Here is a 17,246-nt window from a genome sequence, read left to right on the forward strand (position 1 = left end):
TTTTAAAAAGTTTAATTGCTGACCTGGGAGACCAGTGCATTTCTAGGTTTTCAGAAATTCAGCTCTAGGCCCCTCTCAAGGACACCTAGTCTGTTACATAGTTCCCAGGGCCCTTAAGTGAAGACAGTCAAATTATCCAAGACACACACAGTTGTTCCTGACCCTAAGACTGAAAGGAGTGTTTCTCACAGAAGACTTTCTCATGTGATGAACAACATCCCCTGTACTGTATGGAAAGCTCACAAGAGGGCTCTGTCCCACTGCAGACCGTGGCATTGTGCCAAAGCAGTTTTGCAGGGCCCACAGTGATACAGCGGTGCAGTTTCTCAAGTTTTCCCTTCTGCCACAAAGTTCAAAACCGGATGATCTTAGTTCCTAGAGTTAACATAATAGCATCCTCCTGATTTCTTGTTTCCATGTGTATTTTGCTAGCTCTCTTGCCATTTTGTTATTAGCCACCTCTGGGTCCTTTATTAAGAGGAGGCGGTTATAACTATATTAGTCACCAGTCCCCACTCCCCGACCCATAATGTTTCTATTTGAGTGAAAGATTGTCTCAAGGAACTGTTCCCCAGACTGTCTCTCCCTACTTACTGTCCCCTACTAAATTATAAACTGTGCCCCACTCCTTTGCAGCCCTTACATTAAGCAGATGTTATTAAAGTGTCATAGAGTTAGACTGAAATGAATCAGAGGTGGTGATCCCTCTCCTTTGCTCCTGCCCCAGGCATACCTCCTAATTGAGGAGGACATCCGGGACCTCGCTGCCAGTGATGACTACAGGTAAAACCAGTGGGTCTGTCCTTTGCCTTACTGCAGCCCCCAGGAGGAGCCTGGGACTACATCCGCTCTTACTTCAACTTCTCTCCTCAATGTCTGTTCCAGAGGATGCCTGGACCTGAAGTTAGAGGAGCTGAAATCCTTTGTCCTACCCTCCTGGATGGTTGAGAAGATGCGAAAGTACATGGAGACACAACGGACAGAGAATGAGCATCGTGCTGTTGCACCTTCACAGACCTGAGCCAGGTCCCCTGGCTACACTTTCTACACTGGCAGCCCTCCTCCACGGCCCTCTTACCCACATGGCCGAGGCCACTGCTGGGACTGCTCCTAGATGGATCTCAGCAGCATTAAGCTATGCCTGGGCTAGTTTGTAGTGACTCCTGCAGAGCACCCCCAGGCTGGCATGTTGTTCTTTATTTGTAAAGTTATTGTGATAAGAAGCAATTAAATCGTTTGTAATAATAAACATGTATGGTGAGCCTGCTGTGACAAAAACATCAAGGGCTCTGGAAGAAGTGGGTATAGGAAAAAGACCACGTACCCCTCCCCCTTCCCAAGTTAGGCCCAGGAACGTCCCCACTGCCCCATGCACATATATCTTGCTTTATGAGAGGAAGCTGCGAACACCTTGCCAACCTCCCTGTCCTATTTCTTCTTCCAACTAAGGTATGAAACTAGCAGAATGTGATGGATGGCACCACGTGGGGGGGAGGGACCAAAAAAATGCAGAATGGCTTTTATTACCCTCATTGTATAGGTTAAAACACTAAATTATGTAGAGAGGCAGCATATGAACCTGTTTTCTAGTAGGGAGTTTATTGCTAGACTTGGCTATCAGCCTCCTGTTTTTCCCCTCGCATAGTGCCTTGGACATTACAATAGGGGGAGGGGCAAGTGTTTCCGGTTTCAGGGATGCGTACCAGCGCTGCAAGATGGGAGACCCTCCTTAACCCTGGGAGTAGGGATTCTGGCTGGATGTGCTGGGTTCTCTAGCCCGTAGTCGAGCGTTTGACCCAAAGGTGTTCATCCCACGTGGACTTTTTCTTGGCCCTTTAATGGTCGGCGTTTTCCAAAGGTCACCAATCCGCTGCCGAATCGTTTTAATGGCAGCCTCTCCAGCCAATCGCCCTTCAGAAGCGGGATTCCCGCCGCCCAGTAGTGGTGCGCTGGTGGGTGAGCCTAGCAGTTGCACGGTGACAGTCCTCCGGCGTGCCCCATTGGCTGGATCAAACCTAAGCGAGCTACTGATTGGTCAGAGCTGCCGAGGGTTACAATTCAAACGCGGACCCGCAGCCCTGCAGTTACAGTCGTGTTCTCCCGAGTTTCTGTGTCTCTGCCAGTGCCGCCCGGATGGCCTCCCAGAACCGCGACCCAGCCGCCGCCAGTGTCGCCGCCGCCCGTAAAGGAGCCGAGCCCAGCGGGGGCGCCGCTCGAGGCTCCGTGGGCAAGAGGTGAGTGGTGCGGAGCTAACTCCTTGGGCAGTGGGGCCTAGAGCAAAGACTTCCGGGAACCCCCCTCCTCCTGGAAAGGCTGAGATATGGGAGCTGGAGGGACACTAGGAGCTCGGGCTGCTCTTACAGACCCTCCCGAAGGAGGACAGAAGGTGGAGGGACGCTGCCAGGATCTTCCACGGGTGAGCCAAGATGAAGATACGCGGGGGACCCTCGGTGGCTTTGCGGGGGCGACGAAGGGGAGAAATTTTGAGAGCCGGCACAGGGAGGGACGCCAGAGGAGCAGTGGGGGGTAAGAACACGCTAGAACCGTCCTGTAAGAGCCTGGACGCGGGGAGGGTGAGCACTCACTAGGACCCTCCTGGAAATGGGCGTGAGTGTGACCCAAGCTGAGTCTGACCTCAGGGTTGGGGAATCCTCTGTCACAGCTCCTCCAGAGAGATTGGGGTGGGAGGAGATGGGACCACTTGGAGCCCTGGCCCATCCAGACTCCCAGGTGACTCAGAATGCCCTTTTTGCAGGTTACAGCAGGAGTTGATGACCCTCATGGTGAGTGACTACCTGCTCAGATCCTCAGCCAGTTGGTCCCCACTCTCACTTTGCAGTCACTTCTCAGTAGCCGCCTTTCTACAGCAGGCTCTTTGCTAGACACGGGAGTAAAAGATGAGTCCAGTTTGCTTTCCTCCGGGAATAAGTTCGTAGACTCCACCTACACCTTTCCTTCCAGCAGTCTCCTAATTCCATCTCCTCACAATGAAGTTATCTCTAAAATACAGTTCCTAGAAGCCATACAAGGCCTTCTCCTGTCCTGCTTTGCCATACTTCCCGGCCCTAAGCTCTACCCATCCCCAATTCTCCACCCCTCTTAGAATTTCTAGTCTTGTCATTCCTTGGAACATTTCCTTCCTAAATGACCCTTTTTACATTAACCCTGAGTCCTTCAATGCCCAGATCATATATTTCCCTAGTCTGTGAATAGCCTGGGCTTTGTATAGAACCGGCACTGAGCAGCATGTCAAATTCCCAGCAACCAGCAAGATTGTGGGTACAGAGCTGCCTTCTGCTTCCCTGCATGATGTATGACCCCTCCCTCCTTAACCTGGCCTTGAACCTTTATAACCCTGATACTCTTCCCCAAAGGGTTATCTTCAGCCCCAAGAATCTAACCACTTCCTTGGAAAAACCTGTTAATTTGGTCTGATTGCTTTATTTTGGATCAAAATGTGATGGGATTGAGGAGTAGGATTTCTAGAGGTGTACTCTGCAGCCCAGCAAGTGTTGTGTTTCCTCCAGATGTCTGGCGACAAAGGAATTTCTGCCTTCCCTGAATCAGACAACCTTTTCAAATGGGTGGGGACCATCCACGGAGCAGCTGGCACAGTAAGTGTAGGGTTGGAGTAGGTGACTGACTCAGCTGGGTCTGGGGAGAGGTGGCCGGTGAAATCCAAGCGCCTGATCTGCTTCGAGCACTTAGCCAGGCAGGACACTCCCGTGTGTCTGTCCTCGTGCTCTGAGCTGCGGCCCTGGTCCCTCCTGTACAGTAAAAAGGTGGGATTAAAGCAGGGCTCCATTAGATGCCTAAGGGGGCCAGACAGCAAGGAAAAGAAAGGAGGACAAGCGAGGATGTTGGCTGAGGGGAAGCGTACAAGTCTCAAGACAATAGCTGCACATCTGGTGTAAGATTAGTCAGAAATCCAGATCTGTGCCCCAAATCTTCTGATTTTTACATGTTAGCAGCTAATGTTCTAACTGGACTAGAAAGCACAGCTGTGATAACCTTCAAAATGCCACTTTGGACCCTTAGGCCGAGGGGTCGCTGATGTCCCCACCAGATATGAGAGAACGCACCAGAACCAGTGTAAGACTTTGTCTTCTGTCAAGTCCAGAAAAACTCAAAAGGTCCTAGCAAGCCCCTTATGTGGGGCTGGGAAGCTTACTCCCCGCTTCTGTTTCTCCAATGCCAGGTATATGAGGACCTGAGGTATAAGCTCTCCCTAGAGTTCCCCAGTGGCTACCCTTACAATGCGCCCACGGTGAAGTTCCTCACGCCCTGCTACCACCCCAATGTGGACACGCAGGGGAACATCTGCCTGGATATCCTGAAGGACAAGTGGTCTGCCCTGTATGATGTCAGGACCATCCTGCTCTCCATCCAGAGCCTGTTAGGAGGTGACTTCTGAGCCTAGCCCTTCCCTTGCAACCTGAGAGCCTGCAGGACTCCCCCAGCCAGCCTCTCCTACCCCCTTGATTATTCTTTTTCTCTTCACCCACAGAGCCCAACATCGATAGCCCTTTGAACACACATGCTGCCGAGCTCTGGAAAAACCCCACAGGTGGGTCCTTCATCCTTCTTGGGCACCAGGTGATCCCTCTCCAGCCTTCAAAGGCTCCCTCAAACAAAAGGATCTCAGTGACTTGGGGGCGGGGACAGGGGAGTATCAACCCAAGGAATCCAGTCCTACCTCTGCCTTGGTGTTTCTCATTGGCTTGTTTGACATAAAATCAGTTAACCCTTTCCACATGAAGGTAGCTTGAGGGGCTTTTTAAGTAGAAGGCAAAGCTTTGTGCAAATGACCTGCCCACTAAGGCCTCCTAGTTCCCTCCTCAGTCTCACTGGAAGCAGAGCCCATCCAGGAGACCTGACTGGGTGGACAGCAGAGGGAGAATCTGTTGTGCGGGGGACCCATCCCCAGAAAAACTCCTCCCACCTTTGCATCCCTGCTGCCCCTCTCGCCCACCTTAACTCCTGTCCCCATCACTCACCAAGACCTGCCTGTTCTCTTCTAGCCTTTAAGAAGTACCTGCAGGAAACGTACGCAAAGCAGGTCTCCAGCCAAGAGCCCTGACCCGGGCTGTCCAGCGTCTCTCTTGTTGTGCTGTCTGATTTTTTTCTTTAGATGGTCTGTCCTTTCCTTAATTTCTGTATAACACTCTGTATCTTCTGCTGTGGTGTCATATTTGTTTTTGTTTCTGTTTTTAAATTAAGTCTCTGGTTGAACCCCTGTGGTGAATATATGAAATAAATATGTTTTGTTTTTTGTTTTGGTTTGGTTTTTTTACAAGTTGCTGCCTTGTAGTCACCCTAGGGTTGGAAGTGCTCAGGGGCGATGGCGTCAGGCTCCTAGGATCCGGGCTCATCTCTCTCCAGGGAGAAACACTTGTCTTTTAGGATGTCCAGGCTGTAGGGCTGAGCAGTGCGGTGACAGATTTGTTCCCTTGTGACCTTAGTTATTTCATGACTGCATCTGTTCCCTCGTCTATAAATTTGGTGTCTCAATGCCTACTTCCTTGGAGTTGTGACATGCACCAGGAATGTTAGTGACTATTGGAGCTGCCCCAATAAAATCTTTAAAAAAAAGAGAGAGAGAGAAGCCTAGTACAGTCTAAGCATTAGAAGGTGAAATTATTATTCTTATTTACTCGATACAGTTATTGAATGTCTACAAGGGAAAGGCCCTATGCTTGAGGCTGGGGATAAAGCAGGGAAAAGGACACAGTCTCGTGCTCAGAGGTTAAAGTTCAAGGGGGAGACAGGCGTATCAACAGGGTCGATAGAGTAACTGCCAATCAGGTGGTTATGAGCTCAGACCACGAGGCAGAAGAACTGTTAGAATCCCCACTCCACGCCCATGTTCCTTGTGTCCACTTGGGCATATTGACTTAACCTCTGACAAATGGGAATAGGAGTAGCTACCTCAGAGGATGGATGAAGGACCTTAGAACAGTGCCTGGCACATAGCACTTGATAAATGTGGGGTGCTAGGCCCACATGGTGCTAGGCAAGCTCAGGTGGGGCACCTAACGAAGGCTTTCTGGAAAAGGATTGGTCCATGAGGCTGGAATAAGAAAGCACGCTCCTTGGAAAGCAGGATGTTCAGGGGGTTGGGCAGAGGGGAGGGGTAAAGACATAAGGTCAGGTCACCAAGGGCTTGAAAGGTCCTATTAAAATGGGCATTAACTCGAGGGCAACAGGCAGCTAATGAAGCCTTGAGCAGGGCTGTGACATGATCAGATTTGGTTTTAGAAAGATTACTCTGTCTGCTGTCTGAGGAGTGAAGGGCGGGGAGGAGGTCAACTACTGTTATCAACAGCCTGGTAAGCAACTGCGGTGGCCTGAGTTAAGTCACTGAGTGGGTGTGGAGAGGAGGGATGAAATGGTGAAAAGAAAACAGCAGGACACATCAAATAGAGGCAGGAAATGAGCTCCGGAATGCCTGACTGGGGCCCCATCTCTGAGACGGAACCAGAACCAGATGGATGAGTAGGGGGACTTCTCAGTTTAGGGCAGGGCCAGTCTGAAGTACTCCGGACATCCAGGTAGGACTGTCAACAGGTAGATAGTATCAGAGTGAAGCCTTGCTCCTGTTTCCACCACCGGGCAATATCATCTAGGGCTATTAGCTGAGTGCCTGTATACTTCACCTCACAGGCCTTAGTTTCCTCGCCTGTAAAATGGAGCTCATTAGATGGTGTGCCTCTGGGTTGTGTGGAGGAATGAGATAATGCCTGCAAGGCGCAGGGCATAGCACACAGTAGGCACTCAATCATGATGATGGATTGCTAGACCCCAAAACTGATCATGGCTGGAAATACAAACTGGGAAACATGAATGGGAGGCAAGAACATGAAAAAGTTGGAGCGGGAGGGAGGGCTGTAAGCGGTGAATAACAGTGGAGTTCAATGTTTCAGGAATGATGGTGATAATGATATTGATAACCGCATTTATTAAACGCTGAAGCTATGTACCAGGCTCTGTTCTAAGCACTTGGCACACAGGAACCCGTTCTCACAACCCTGTAAGGTAAGTACCACCATTATCCCCGTTTTACAGATTAGGACACTGAAGCACAGAGTGTTTTGACTTGTCACCAGCAATGAGGATTCAAACTCAGGTAGCCTGACTAGAGCTCAACTACCACTGCACTCAGTTAGGTTTGACCTGGTGCCTGTTATAATTGGGTTGTGATCAAAGAGCTGTGGAAGTCAGCCTGCAGCCAGGGAGGGCAGGGATCGAGGGAGGAGAAGATGGTATCTGAGCTGGGTTGAAGAATTTGCCAGGCTTATTAGAGAAGGAAGGGCGTTCCTAGGAGGGAGAACCGCACCTGCAAAGGCCCAAAGGCTTAAATGTGCACTGTCCAGAGCAGGAATAATACATTGCCCAGTGTGGCTGGACCCAGAGATGGGAGGGGTGATTGTTGGAAGTGAGGGAGGAAGGGAGGAGGAGGAATTTGGATTTGATTCTAGAAGCAATGGGGAGCCTTGAAGGACTTTCAACAGGGGAGTGGCCAGGTCAGATTTCATTTTAGCTAGATCATGCCGATGGCCTTCTGTTGAACCCATTGTGTGTGTGTGTGTGTGTGTGTGTGTGTGTGTGTGTGTGGCCGGGAGGGGAGGGCGGGGGCTAAAGGCCGCGAGACCAGGGAGAGGCAGGAATCCAGGATGGAGGTGATGTCAGAACCTCCTTCTTGGCCGAGTGCCCCACCCTCCCCTACCATCACTAGTACGAAGCACCTATAAGCGCTCAGAAAAACAGACGAAGTGGCAAGGGTCAAGCGGGAATAACGTTGCCTGGGATGTATGGACACCCACTCCCCCATCCCCAGCCCGGTAGCATGCGCCCAAGACCCAAAGGCTCCAGAAAGGAGGGACAGTGGGGAAAGAAAGCAGCTTCACCCCTGCCTCTCCCCTCTCCCGGGGTCCAGCCTCCTCCGGAGACCTCCCTACCCCAGTCCGGGGCATCCTCCAAGGGCCGCCGGCTCACCCTGACTCAGATCGAAACCCCTGTGGCTTCCCTCTTGCGGCGCGAGGCACCACTGCAGCGGGTCCGCGGAGCTGCCCACGCCCAGCGCCAGCTGCTGGTAGCCCGCCGCGAACCTGCCGAGCTCGTCGGGCGCCACCCTGCACTCGACGGCCGCCGCCTCGGGCTCCTGCGACCCGGCGCCTTTCCACATCCCGCTGCTGGAGTCGCCTTTTCTAGGAGCCGGAAGGCGTCGGGTGGCGCCAACCGGGGTGGCGCCCTGTCCAGCCAAAGCAGCCCCGACACCCGCTGCTAGATCCTTCCTTCACTCAGACCAAGCGCTTTGCAACAATTGCTTTTATTCCTTCTAGAAAGGAATCCCCAAAGGGGCCGCGCCTCCCTCCCGGGCAGGGAATGGCACGGGGCGGGGAGAAGCCCCCACGCCCGAGGGTCGCGCGGTCTCGGTGGAGGCGAGGGCCGACTTCTTACTGCACGCCCTCCATCATCTTCAGGAACTCTGCGGGAGGGAGAGAGAGCGACAGGCGGTCAGGGGTCCCCTCGGGGCGCTGAACCCTGTGCCAGGGGCGCGGTGTCAGTGGGCGGCGAGTGAGGCCTGGCCAGGGCTCCCGACACGCTGAGACCGGCTGGAGCTCCCTCCCCGCCCGCGGGAGGAGCTCGGTCAGGCTAGCCCAGCCCCACCCGTAAAGCTAGCCACCCGCGCGGGTGCCGGCTGCATGGGCGCCCCGCCCTGGGTGCTCCCCGCGCGGCTCCGTTCCCGGCTCCCCAGTCTCCTGTGGCCTCACCGTCGAAGTCAATGCGGCCATCGTTGTTCTTGTCCCCGTCTTTCATCAGGGATTCGATCTCCTCGTCTGTCACTTGCTCCCCGGAGGACCTAAAGATCTCAGCCAGCTCCTCGGAATCGATGTAGCCGTCTGCGTTCCTTCGGGGGGGAGGGACAGGGCGGGGCTCAGGGCAGGCAGGGGCTCGCTGCCCCCACCACACTCCACACCCCGCCCCCGGGACCCCATAATCTTCGTGCTCTCGGACCGGTCTCCGACTGCTCGGCGCCTGCCTCGGCTCCTGGGCAGCCAACGCACCTGTCGAAGATGCGGAAACACTCCGCCAGCTCCTCCTCGCTCTTGCCTTTCGCGTCCTCTTTCATCTGGCGCACCATCATGACCAAGAACTCCTCGAAGTCGATGGTGCCGCTGCCTGAAGGGAGCAGGTGGTGGGTGACGCTGAGTCCCGGACACCTGGATGCCCGCCTCTCCCGACCCCCACCTCGCACCCTGCCTGGGAGGGCCACCCGCTCACCGTCCTCGTCCACCTCCTCAATGATGGCGTCCAGCTCCTCTTTGGTGGGTGTCTGGCCCAGCATCCTCATCACCGTGCCCAACTCCTTGACGCTGATGTCCCCGCCACCATCAGCGTCAAACATGTCAAAGGCGGCCTTGAACTCTGCGAGGTGAAGGGAGGCAGAGGACTGAGGTAAGCCTGGCTGGACTGTCAGCCTCACATCTGCCCTCCCACCCTGCCCAGATACCAAACATCCCCCCAGCAGACAGCCCGCCACCCCGCTCACCAGCGATCATCTCCTCGCTGAGGTAGGACCGGGCCTCCGCCTGCTGGTCCGTCTGCAGAAGACACAGAGAGTCAGATGAGAGAAGGGGCAGCCCTGGGGTGAATTCTTGCCTTAACCCCTACCTCCTCAACCCCCACCTCTGTAAGCGCCCCTTGATCATCAGGAAGAACAACTCCAAACTAGCCTTCCCTTCTGCCTGCTCCCACAGGCCCGGATCCCAATTTTGGAGAACTAGACAGGAAACAATTGATGCCCAAGGCCTTCTCACTTGTCAATCAGAAGTCAAGTCAGGAACCTCCCAGTAACCTTGGGCAAGTCACTTAATGTCCCCTCATCCCCTCACCTCTTCTGAGNCATTCTCCAAACGGATATGCTCTTGAACCTGCTTTGAATTCCTGTGGAATGATGGTTAAGAGTATGGTTTCCATCCTGGTTCCATTACTTACTAGCTGTGTGACCTTGGGCAAGTGGCTCCACATTTCTGATCCTGTTTTGTCATCTATAAAATGGAAATGATACAGACCAACCACATAGGGTTGGTAAAATTGAGAGAGTGCGGTAAAAGCACCCAGCACAATGCCTTGCACCTTGCAAGGGCTCAGTAAATGTTAATCATTATTACCAGCATACCTTCCCAATTCTTAAACGCCCCCATTTGTAATAAACTTACAACCCACTCTCTCGTTACCAGTGGATACTATCGCTCATTTTCATCTTTCCAGTCTAACAAGTGGAGGGGAAATGCTTGTTGTTTTACTTTTAATTCTCTAGTAGTGATGATAAGCATCTTTTCATTCATTTAGAGTCTGTTTGTATTTCTTCTGTAAACTGCCTATTATATCTTTTGCCCATTTTTCTGTCCTTCTAAAGGCATTATTCAAATTTTTCTTTAACTTTTTAACTTTTTTCAATTATAGAAATAATATATGAACTCGTTCTTGTTATAAAAAGATTCAGGCAATACACAGAAGTTAATAGGGAACAAAACAGAAAGTTCCCCTTCACCCTTGTCTCTGACTGTCCTCTCCAAGAGGTCACCGCTGGCAGACAACATGGCACCATCCTTCAGTCCCCTCCCTGCGTGCGTGCGTGCGTGCGTGCGTGCGTGTGTGTGTGTGTCCTTGTCCTTTAATGATATTTAATGTTATTGAACTCATACTATACGTATTCTCTGATTTTATTTTTTTCATCCAAACATTCATTCATTCATTCATTCATTGAACAAATATTTATTGAGTGCTGAGTATTTTCAAAGTGCTAGAGATACAGCAGTGAACAAAGCAGGAACATAAAACTGCTTGCCCTCATAGAGTTTATATTCTAATGCAGGGCAAACTATGGCCTATGGGCCAAATCCAACATTATCTACCTTTTTTAAGGATTTTTACATGTTTAAAGGGTAATAAAAAAAAATTTTGAAGAATAGTATGTGACAGAGATGTACAAGGTCGTATGTGGCCGGCAAAGCCTAAACTATTACTAACTGGCCCTTTATAGAAAAAATGTGCTGACCACTGTAAATCCAGTGGATAATATCTTAGAAATGTGTCCATGTTATTAAATTAAGTCTCCCCTCATTCTATTTTTAACAGCTGTATAGAATTCATAGAGTAGATATTTTAGAATATCTTGTTAATGGCTATTTAAGTTTTTTCCAACAGTTTTGCTATTATAAACAGTGCTGCACCAAATAAATATCCTTGCGTAGATGAGTGAGTGACTCTGAAGGGTAAATCCCTGGAAATGGGATTGTTGAGTCAGAAAGTGCACACTTAAATTTTTGACTGGTATTTACATTACATGGAAAGGGAAATATTTAAACTCACAGGTAGTAACCATGTAGATTTCCCAACCTGGTCTCTATTTCAAATGTTCTGCCTATTATAAAACCTACCTTTATTGAACACTTATTATGTGTCAGATACTATATTTAGCACTTTTTATGTACCATTTCATTTATTCTTTTTTTATATTCAATACTATTTGATTAGTTTTAAGTGTAAATTTCATTTATTCTTAACAACAACCCTGTAAGATAAGTATTAATACTCTCTGTTTTACAAATGAAGAAACCGAGTCTCAAGAAAATGATTGCCCAGGTTTACACCATCTAATAAGTGGCAGAAACCAGACTTTGTACCTTTGTTGTCTAATTCTAAAACCAGTTTCTTAACTGTGATGCTATCCTTCCTCCCCCAGAGCAAGAAGTGTCCTGATTTTTGTTTTAGAAAATATTGTCACCATAATAGTCACATGTGTTGTAAGCTACCTCAGATCATTTTTTCAGAGAAGCATAGAGCTCTAGATTAATGGTCACCAGTCTGAACAGTTGCCAGAGATGTTGTTTTTGACAAAGGAAGGGGTGGAGATCAGACGTGGGAATTGGGTCCCGTCCCCTTGTCTGCTGGGCTCGGCTGTGCGTGCGCTGAAGAGGTCAGCGAGCCTCGTACGTCCACCAGGCTAGGACAAGGTCTCGTTGGCAAGAACTGCTCAAGGACCAAGAGCATGCTCTGGGCCAAATGAGAAAAGCCCATCACACCAGGCTCATGTCTCCCCTGTGTCTTCATCCCTTACAGTATGCAGCTGACCCCCAGGACAAGCACTGGCTGGCCGAGCAGCATCACATGCGGGCAACAGGGGGGAAGATGGTAAGCATTGTTCCTAAGTGCCGCTGCCAGAGACCCACCCAGCCCAGGGCCCAGGGTTCTGGCTATTGGTGGCAGCTTCCCTCCACATCTGAGAGGCTCTCAAAGCCTGACAAGTGTGGGAAGCAGACGTGTAAAGGTAGAGAGGACCCATTCCTTCATGCTGGACAGCAAGCTGTAATCCCTGGGTTCCCCTCACTGTGCCGAGGTCTCCCACCTCACCCCTCAGAGTGAGATTATATTAGTTGTGCGTAAGAATGCCAGGTACAAGTCACACTTAATACTACTTTCCCCTCATGCGCCCATTGACAGATTTCACTCATCAGTCACAACACTCTGCCACCAACAGTAATGAAACCTTCTCTCAACACAGCACTCCAGGCAGCACCCCTTGTCAATAGGGGTGAACTTGTTTGCCACACCTGGCAGCCCCTTCCGGAATCACCTCCAGAGTTTTCAGCTCATATCAAGCAACAATCTTAGAAAAATCACAGCTGCATGAATTCTAAAACTATCATAGAGGGCCTTGTCCATCACATGCAATGTCCCCCCACCTGAGGACTCACTCAGTCCCTCTGCTGGGACTGCCCCTATTAGACTCTAATGGCCTTGCAAACCAGTATGCCACTCATTTCTGGTACTGAAAGCTATTTTATTTTTTTAACTTTACTACTCTATTTATACCTATCCCCTGTTTCAAAAAATTTTCAGGGAGCTTATCATTGATACATAAAATGCAACATAACATAAATAAGAAACGGAGGGGAAGGAAAGACAGGATCTAAAATNATGGTTGTACCATAATTTAGTTAGCTGGCCCCTAGAGCATTCTGGTTGATTCCAGTTTCTCTCTATTACTGACAATGCTACATTGAACACTTTGAATACATATATCTATATCTATATCTATATCTATCTATATATATATCTTTGGTTCACTTGTGAGCATATCTGGGGGATAAATCCCGAGAGATGGAATTGGTGGGTAAAAGGGAAAACATATCTTTCCCTTGAGAAAATTTCTCTCCAGAAAGTTTATGTCATTTTGCATTTCTACCAGTAGTGCTTGAGAATGCCTTTATTCATCACTGGATTTCATTCTCAGGTCCAGAGGTAGCTTTCACTCACCTCTATACATTCATTGCGCTGCCTACCTCACAGGCTGATTGTAAAGTATCCAGATTATTTTAAATAGCTTTCATTTAGCCAATAATCAATATTGAACACCAGTATTAGTTTAGTTTTTGTTTTAAAGTCAAACTCATCTGCTCATTCCATTTAACTTGTCCTGAAGAATTTTCTCCCTAAACTCTTGATGTCCCTAATTCAATGGTTTCACATTCTTCTCCTTGGTTCAATGTTAACAACAAAGGCGTTTGACCTTGCTAAATATAAAATGACAGTACATCCCATAGTTGTCTCCCACAGTAGGAGCACCGTTCCAGAACTTTTCTGTATTCCAGAGAGAACTGACACTGATCCAGAGACACGACTTGGACTCGCGTGATGAGTGTGTTCCCAGTGCCTTGGTTTGGGGCCTCACACCATCTTGTCCCTGGGTGTTTCGAGGCTCAAGGTCTTCCTCTTACCCAGCGGAGGAGACTTCCGCCTTCCCTTTCCCCATCCAACTGAAGCTGCTGATATCCTGGGGCCCTGGCCAGGTCTCACTTCACCCATCTCACACGTGTTTCTTTTGGATTGGCCAAAGTGAGATTCAGTCAGGACTTTCCACTGTCTGGATCTTGTCTGACCAACCCTGGCCTGTTCCCCTCAGGCACTGGCATTCTTTTTTTCTCCTACAGAAGTAATACATATACACTATAAAAATTCAGAGAATGTAGATAAAAGAAAAGAAAGCAATTTTCCATGATATCGCCACTGTTACTTTAATATATATTCTTACCAGTTCTTTTGTCTCTCTGTGTCTGCTTTCTGCCATTTTACATAAATNTTTCCGGTCACATCCAAGCCAAGCCATCTGGATAGGGGGCTTTGGGCTGTGGCTGGCGGTGAGGAAGGGCTGAGGTGCCCAAGACGTTCTTTAACTGGCTGGTGGCTGGCCCTTCTCCTTGTCCCCAATCCTCCTCCCCTCCTCCTTGCCTGTGCCAGGAGGGCAAGCTAATTTTAGTCCAGCGAGGGCAACAGCAGCTGGCCTCCAGAGTCTAGTTACTCCTTGAAGTGCAGTGGGGAGGAGGGTCTCAGAGGAAGATGATAGCTCCAAAGCAGAACCCCTCTCTGAGAGGCTGGGGTCTCTCTAACTCTGGCCTGTCATCTTCTGCCCTTTCTCGTCACCCTTGGAGCTCGAGGCCCTGGAGGCCTCCTATCTTCCAAAGGAGCCTTTCTCCTCTCACTGGCAGAAGGGTTTGGCCAGGCTTCCAGCCCGTCCCTAACACTGGTTTACTGGGGTGACTCACTCTGGCCCTCAGGGTCCCCATCTCTACCAAGCTAAGGTAAACGCAAGCTAAGACCCCCCCCCACACACACACACACATACACACACAGTTCTATGACCAATACAGCTGGAGGTCTCAGAAGGTCTGCAGGAAATCGGCACGCCTTGAGGGTCAACACCTGGATCATCTCAGCCCTGCCTTCCAAGAGAAGTCCAAAGCTTTCTTCCCAGGCTGCCTCCTTGACACCTGGGTTTCAGGAACGTTCACATTCCACCTTCAGACATCCAAGTTACTGCCCCACAGAGCACCCAGATTTGGCCTGAAAGAGGCCCAGAAGTCCCTTCTTGTCCTTACCATGGTTCCTAGTCACAGGGGCTCCACTGCGGCAGGTTACCTCCTCTGCACTCCACCACCCAAAGATGCCCTGGCCCTCTCCAGGCCCTGGGATTTGTAGGGGCACCCTCTCCTCCCACCTCCCTGCTCCCCAGAACTGGATGCCCTGGCCAATCAGATCCTGGGGTCAGTGAACCCCCCTCCTCCCAGAGTCCTAGCCCATTGCCTAATTTAGCCACGGGCCCTTGCAGAGAAATTGAAGCCTCGGAGCAGGTGGCAGGCCTTGACGTCCTAGATTCTTATGAGGAGAACCCGCCCTGCTCCACCACCTTAGCGAGCCTCCTCCAAGAAGCACACTTGCTCCAAGATGGGTAAGAACAATCAGAATAGAGAAAAGTGAGGCTCCATGGTGGAATGGGGAGAGCCCAGATCTTGAAATCCCAAACCCAAGATCTAAGTCCTGCCTCTGCAGGCTACGTAACCTTGGGCAGGTGGCAATGCTGCTGTGAGCTGCAGCTTCCGTATCTGTAAGATGGGGATGGTTATAACCTCCCTCATAGAGAGACTGTGGTACACAGGAACCCAGGTGTAAGGTACCTCACTTGTGCCAGCTACACAGTGTTGATGCTTGGCAAGTGGAATGTCCTGTCTTTGAAGCATGGTAAGGGGCAGGGAACCGGAGGAGCGGAAAGTGACAGCCACAGTTATTAAAAAGCTACCACGCGCGCACACACTGTACTAAGCATTTTAACCACATGATCTCACCTAGTACTCATCCTTTGAGGTGGCAACTATTATTATTTCCTTTTTATTGGGGATCTTTGTACATCATAAAAGTCTACAGTCATATGGGTGATTTGTATTAATCCTGACTGAGGGGAAGTTGGGACAGACACTTCTTGGGGGACCCATCCAGAAGGAGAAATGTGTGCAGGAGTACAGGAAACAGGGTGTGCACTTGGAGGAGAAATCAACATTGAAAGCAGATTCTTCTCTCAAGTTTACCTTCTCCAGGGAAAAGATTTTGGGGATTCACTTTTTGGGGGAGGAAGGGGACCAGAGGAAGTTTCTCTAAGTAGGTAAAGGGGCAGCTGGCCTGTTGCTAGAGCTTGGTGAAGAAGTCTGGATGTGTTCAGCTGACCATCTGGAGAGTGAAGGGGTGGGCAGAGCAAGTCAAGTGTGAAGGGGGCCCAGCCTGAGAATCCACAGGGTCCAGCCTGGGTGCTGGGAGGTAGGCAGCGCTCATGACAATGGCTAAGGCAACAGAAAGAGCTCTGAGACAACTGAGCACAGAGTCTGGGGCCAGTGAAAGGGGTTGGACACCAAGGTAGGCAGATGGACAGTGGCAACTGGGCTGCCTTCTTCCGCTATATATAGACATTCCCAAGGAAAGCTCAGAGGAGCCAGGCCAGGCTAAATAAGGCCTCCCCTAGTCAGACCGAGGGCCAAGGGGCGACGACACTCAGGGGATTCCAATTTGGACACAAACATTGGAGCCACTTGATCCCTTTGGAACAGAGTGTGGAACTCTCAGCAATCTTTTGTTCATTAATTTGTTCAGGGAAATAAATAAGGTCCAAATTCAGTGTGGCCAAGCAAGGTCCCACTGACCCCTCCAGTCTCACTCCCCTTCCCTCCCCACCTTGCATGTTGCTTTGCTTTGGTCCAACGAAAATACAGTTCCAAACGCCACCCTTTACAGCCTCCAGGCCTTTACACGTGCTGGCTTTTCTGCCCAGAACTCCCATCTTCCTGCTCTTCATCTGCCTACTTCTCTCTCTTTCTCAACTTTAACACCACTTCATCCAGGCTCCCTCCTCCCCTACACCCAGGCCAAGAGAGTCCAACGGGGTCTCCAGTGGTTTCCTCAATCGGAGCACTGCGCATAGCACGTGATCACAGTCTGATTTGAGTTCCACAGACCAGAGACGGTTTCCTATCCATCACTGCATTCCCCAGGACCCAGCACTTGGCACTTAGCAAGTGTTCAATCAATAGTGTGTTCTTTGTAAGGATAACCTGAACTGAGTGGCGACTGGTTCCATACAAGGAGGAAGTTCTTAGTTCTGAGTCACGGTTGAACACTAACAGGTTTGGGTAGCCTCAGGAGGTAATGAGCTTCTTGTCACTGAATGTATGCAAGCAGGAATTTGATGACCGTCTCTCAGGGAGGCTGTGGGAAGATATCCATACAGAGTCTAAGAGTAGTGGAATGCTAGACATCAGGAGATCTCCTCGTTCTGGCCCTGTTTGTATGACCCAGGGTAAGCCCCTTCTGCTCACTGAGCCTCAGACTACCCATCTGGAAAATGGAAGTGCTAG

The 17,246-nt window shown here is 50.3% G+C and overlaps 2 protein-coding genes and 1 long non-coding RNA gene across 5 annotated transcripts; 2 read left to right on the forward strand and 1 right to left on the reverse strand.

The window, feature by feature from the left end:
• Positions 1 to 37: 37 nt before the first annotated feature.
• Positions 38 to 1,249, forward strand: LOC109379976 (uncharacterized). The gene is made up of 2 exons (XR_002123327.1): positions 38 to 783; positions 886 to 1,249. It is a non-coding gene; the product is annotated as an uncharacterized LOC109379976 (long non-coding RNA).
• A 757-nt stretch (positions 1,250 to 2,006) lies between these two features.
• Positions 2,007 to 5,276, forward strand: UBE2C (ubiquitin conjugating enzyme E2 C). Of its 3 annotated transcripts, XM_019637077.1 has the most exons (7): positions 2,007 to 2,234; positions 2,364 to 2,526; positions 2,756 to 2,783; positions 3,528 to 3,614; positions 4,199 to 4,403; positions 4,508 to 4,567; positions 5,022 to 5,276. In XM_019637077.1, the coding sequence occupies exons 3-7, from the start codon at positions 2,772 to 2,774 to the stop codon at positions 5,078 to 5,080; spliced, it is 423 nt and encodes a 140-aa protein (XP_019492622.1). In that variant the 5' UTR covers positions 2,007 to 2,234; positions 2,364 to 2,526; positions 2,756 to 2,771; the 3' UTR covers positions 5,081 to 5,276. The 3 variants fall into 3 exon arrangements, with proteins under 3 accessions (XP_019492622.1, XP_019492620.1, XP_019492621.1); XM_019637075.1 differs by lacking the exon at positions 2,364 to 2,526 and having other exon boundaries at positions 2,022 to 2,234; XM_019637076.1 differs by lacking the exon at positions 2,007 to 2,234 and having other exon boundaries at positions 2,374 to 2,416.
• A 3,042-nt stretch (positions 5,277 to 8,318) lies between these two features.
• On the reverse strand, positions 8,319 to 15,053 carry TNNC2 (troponin C2, fast skeletal type). Its single transcript, XM_019637078.1, has 6 exons — positions 14,946 to 15,053; positions 9,554 to 9,605; positions 9,286 to 9,429; positions 9,069 to 9,183; positions 8,775 to 8,911; positions 8,319 to 8,488 (listed from the first exon to the last, which is right to left on the reverse strand). Exons 1-6 carry the CDS (start codon positions 14,946 to 14,948, stop codon positions 8,457 to 8,459), a joined length of 483 nt encoding a protein of 160 aa, XP_019492623.1. The 5' UTR covers positions 14,949 to 15,053; the 3' UTR covers positions 8,319 to 8,456.
• Between the last annotated feature and the right edge of the window lie 2,193 nt (positions 15,054 to 17,246).

This window comes from Hipposideros armiger, unplaced genomic scaffold (genome assembly GCF_001890085.2).
Source record: "Hipposideros armiger isolate ML-2016 unplaced genomic scaffold, ASM189008v1 scaffold_31, whole genome shotgun sequence".
Classification (NCBI taxonomy): domain Eukaryota; kingdom Metazoa; phylum Chordata; class Mammalia; order Chiroptera; family Hipposideridae; genus Hipposideros; species Hipposideros armiger.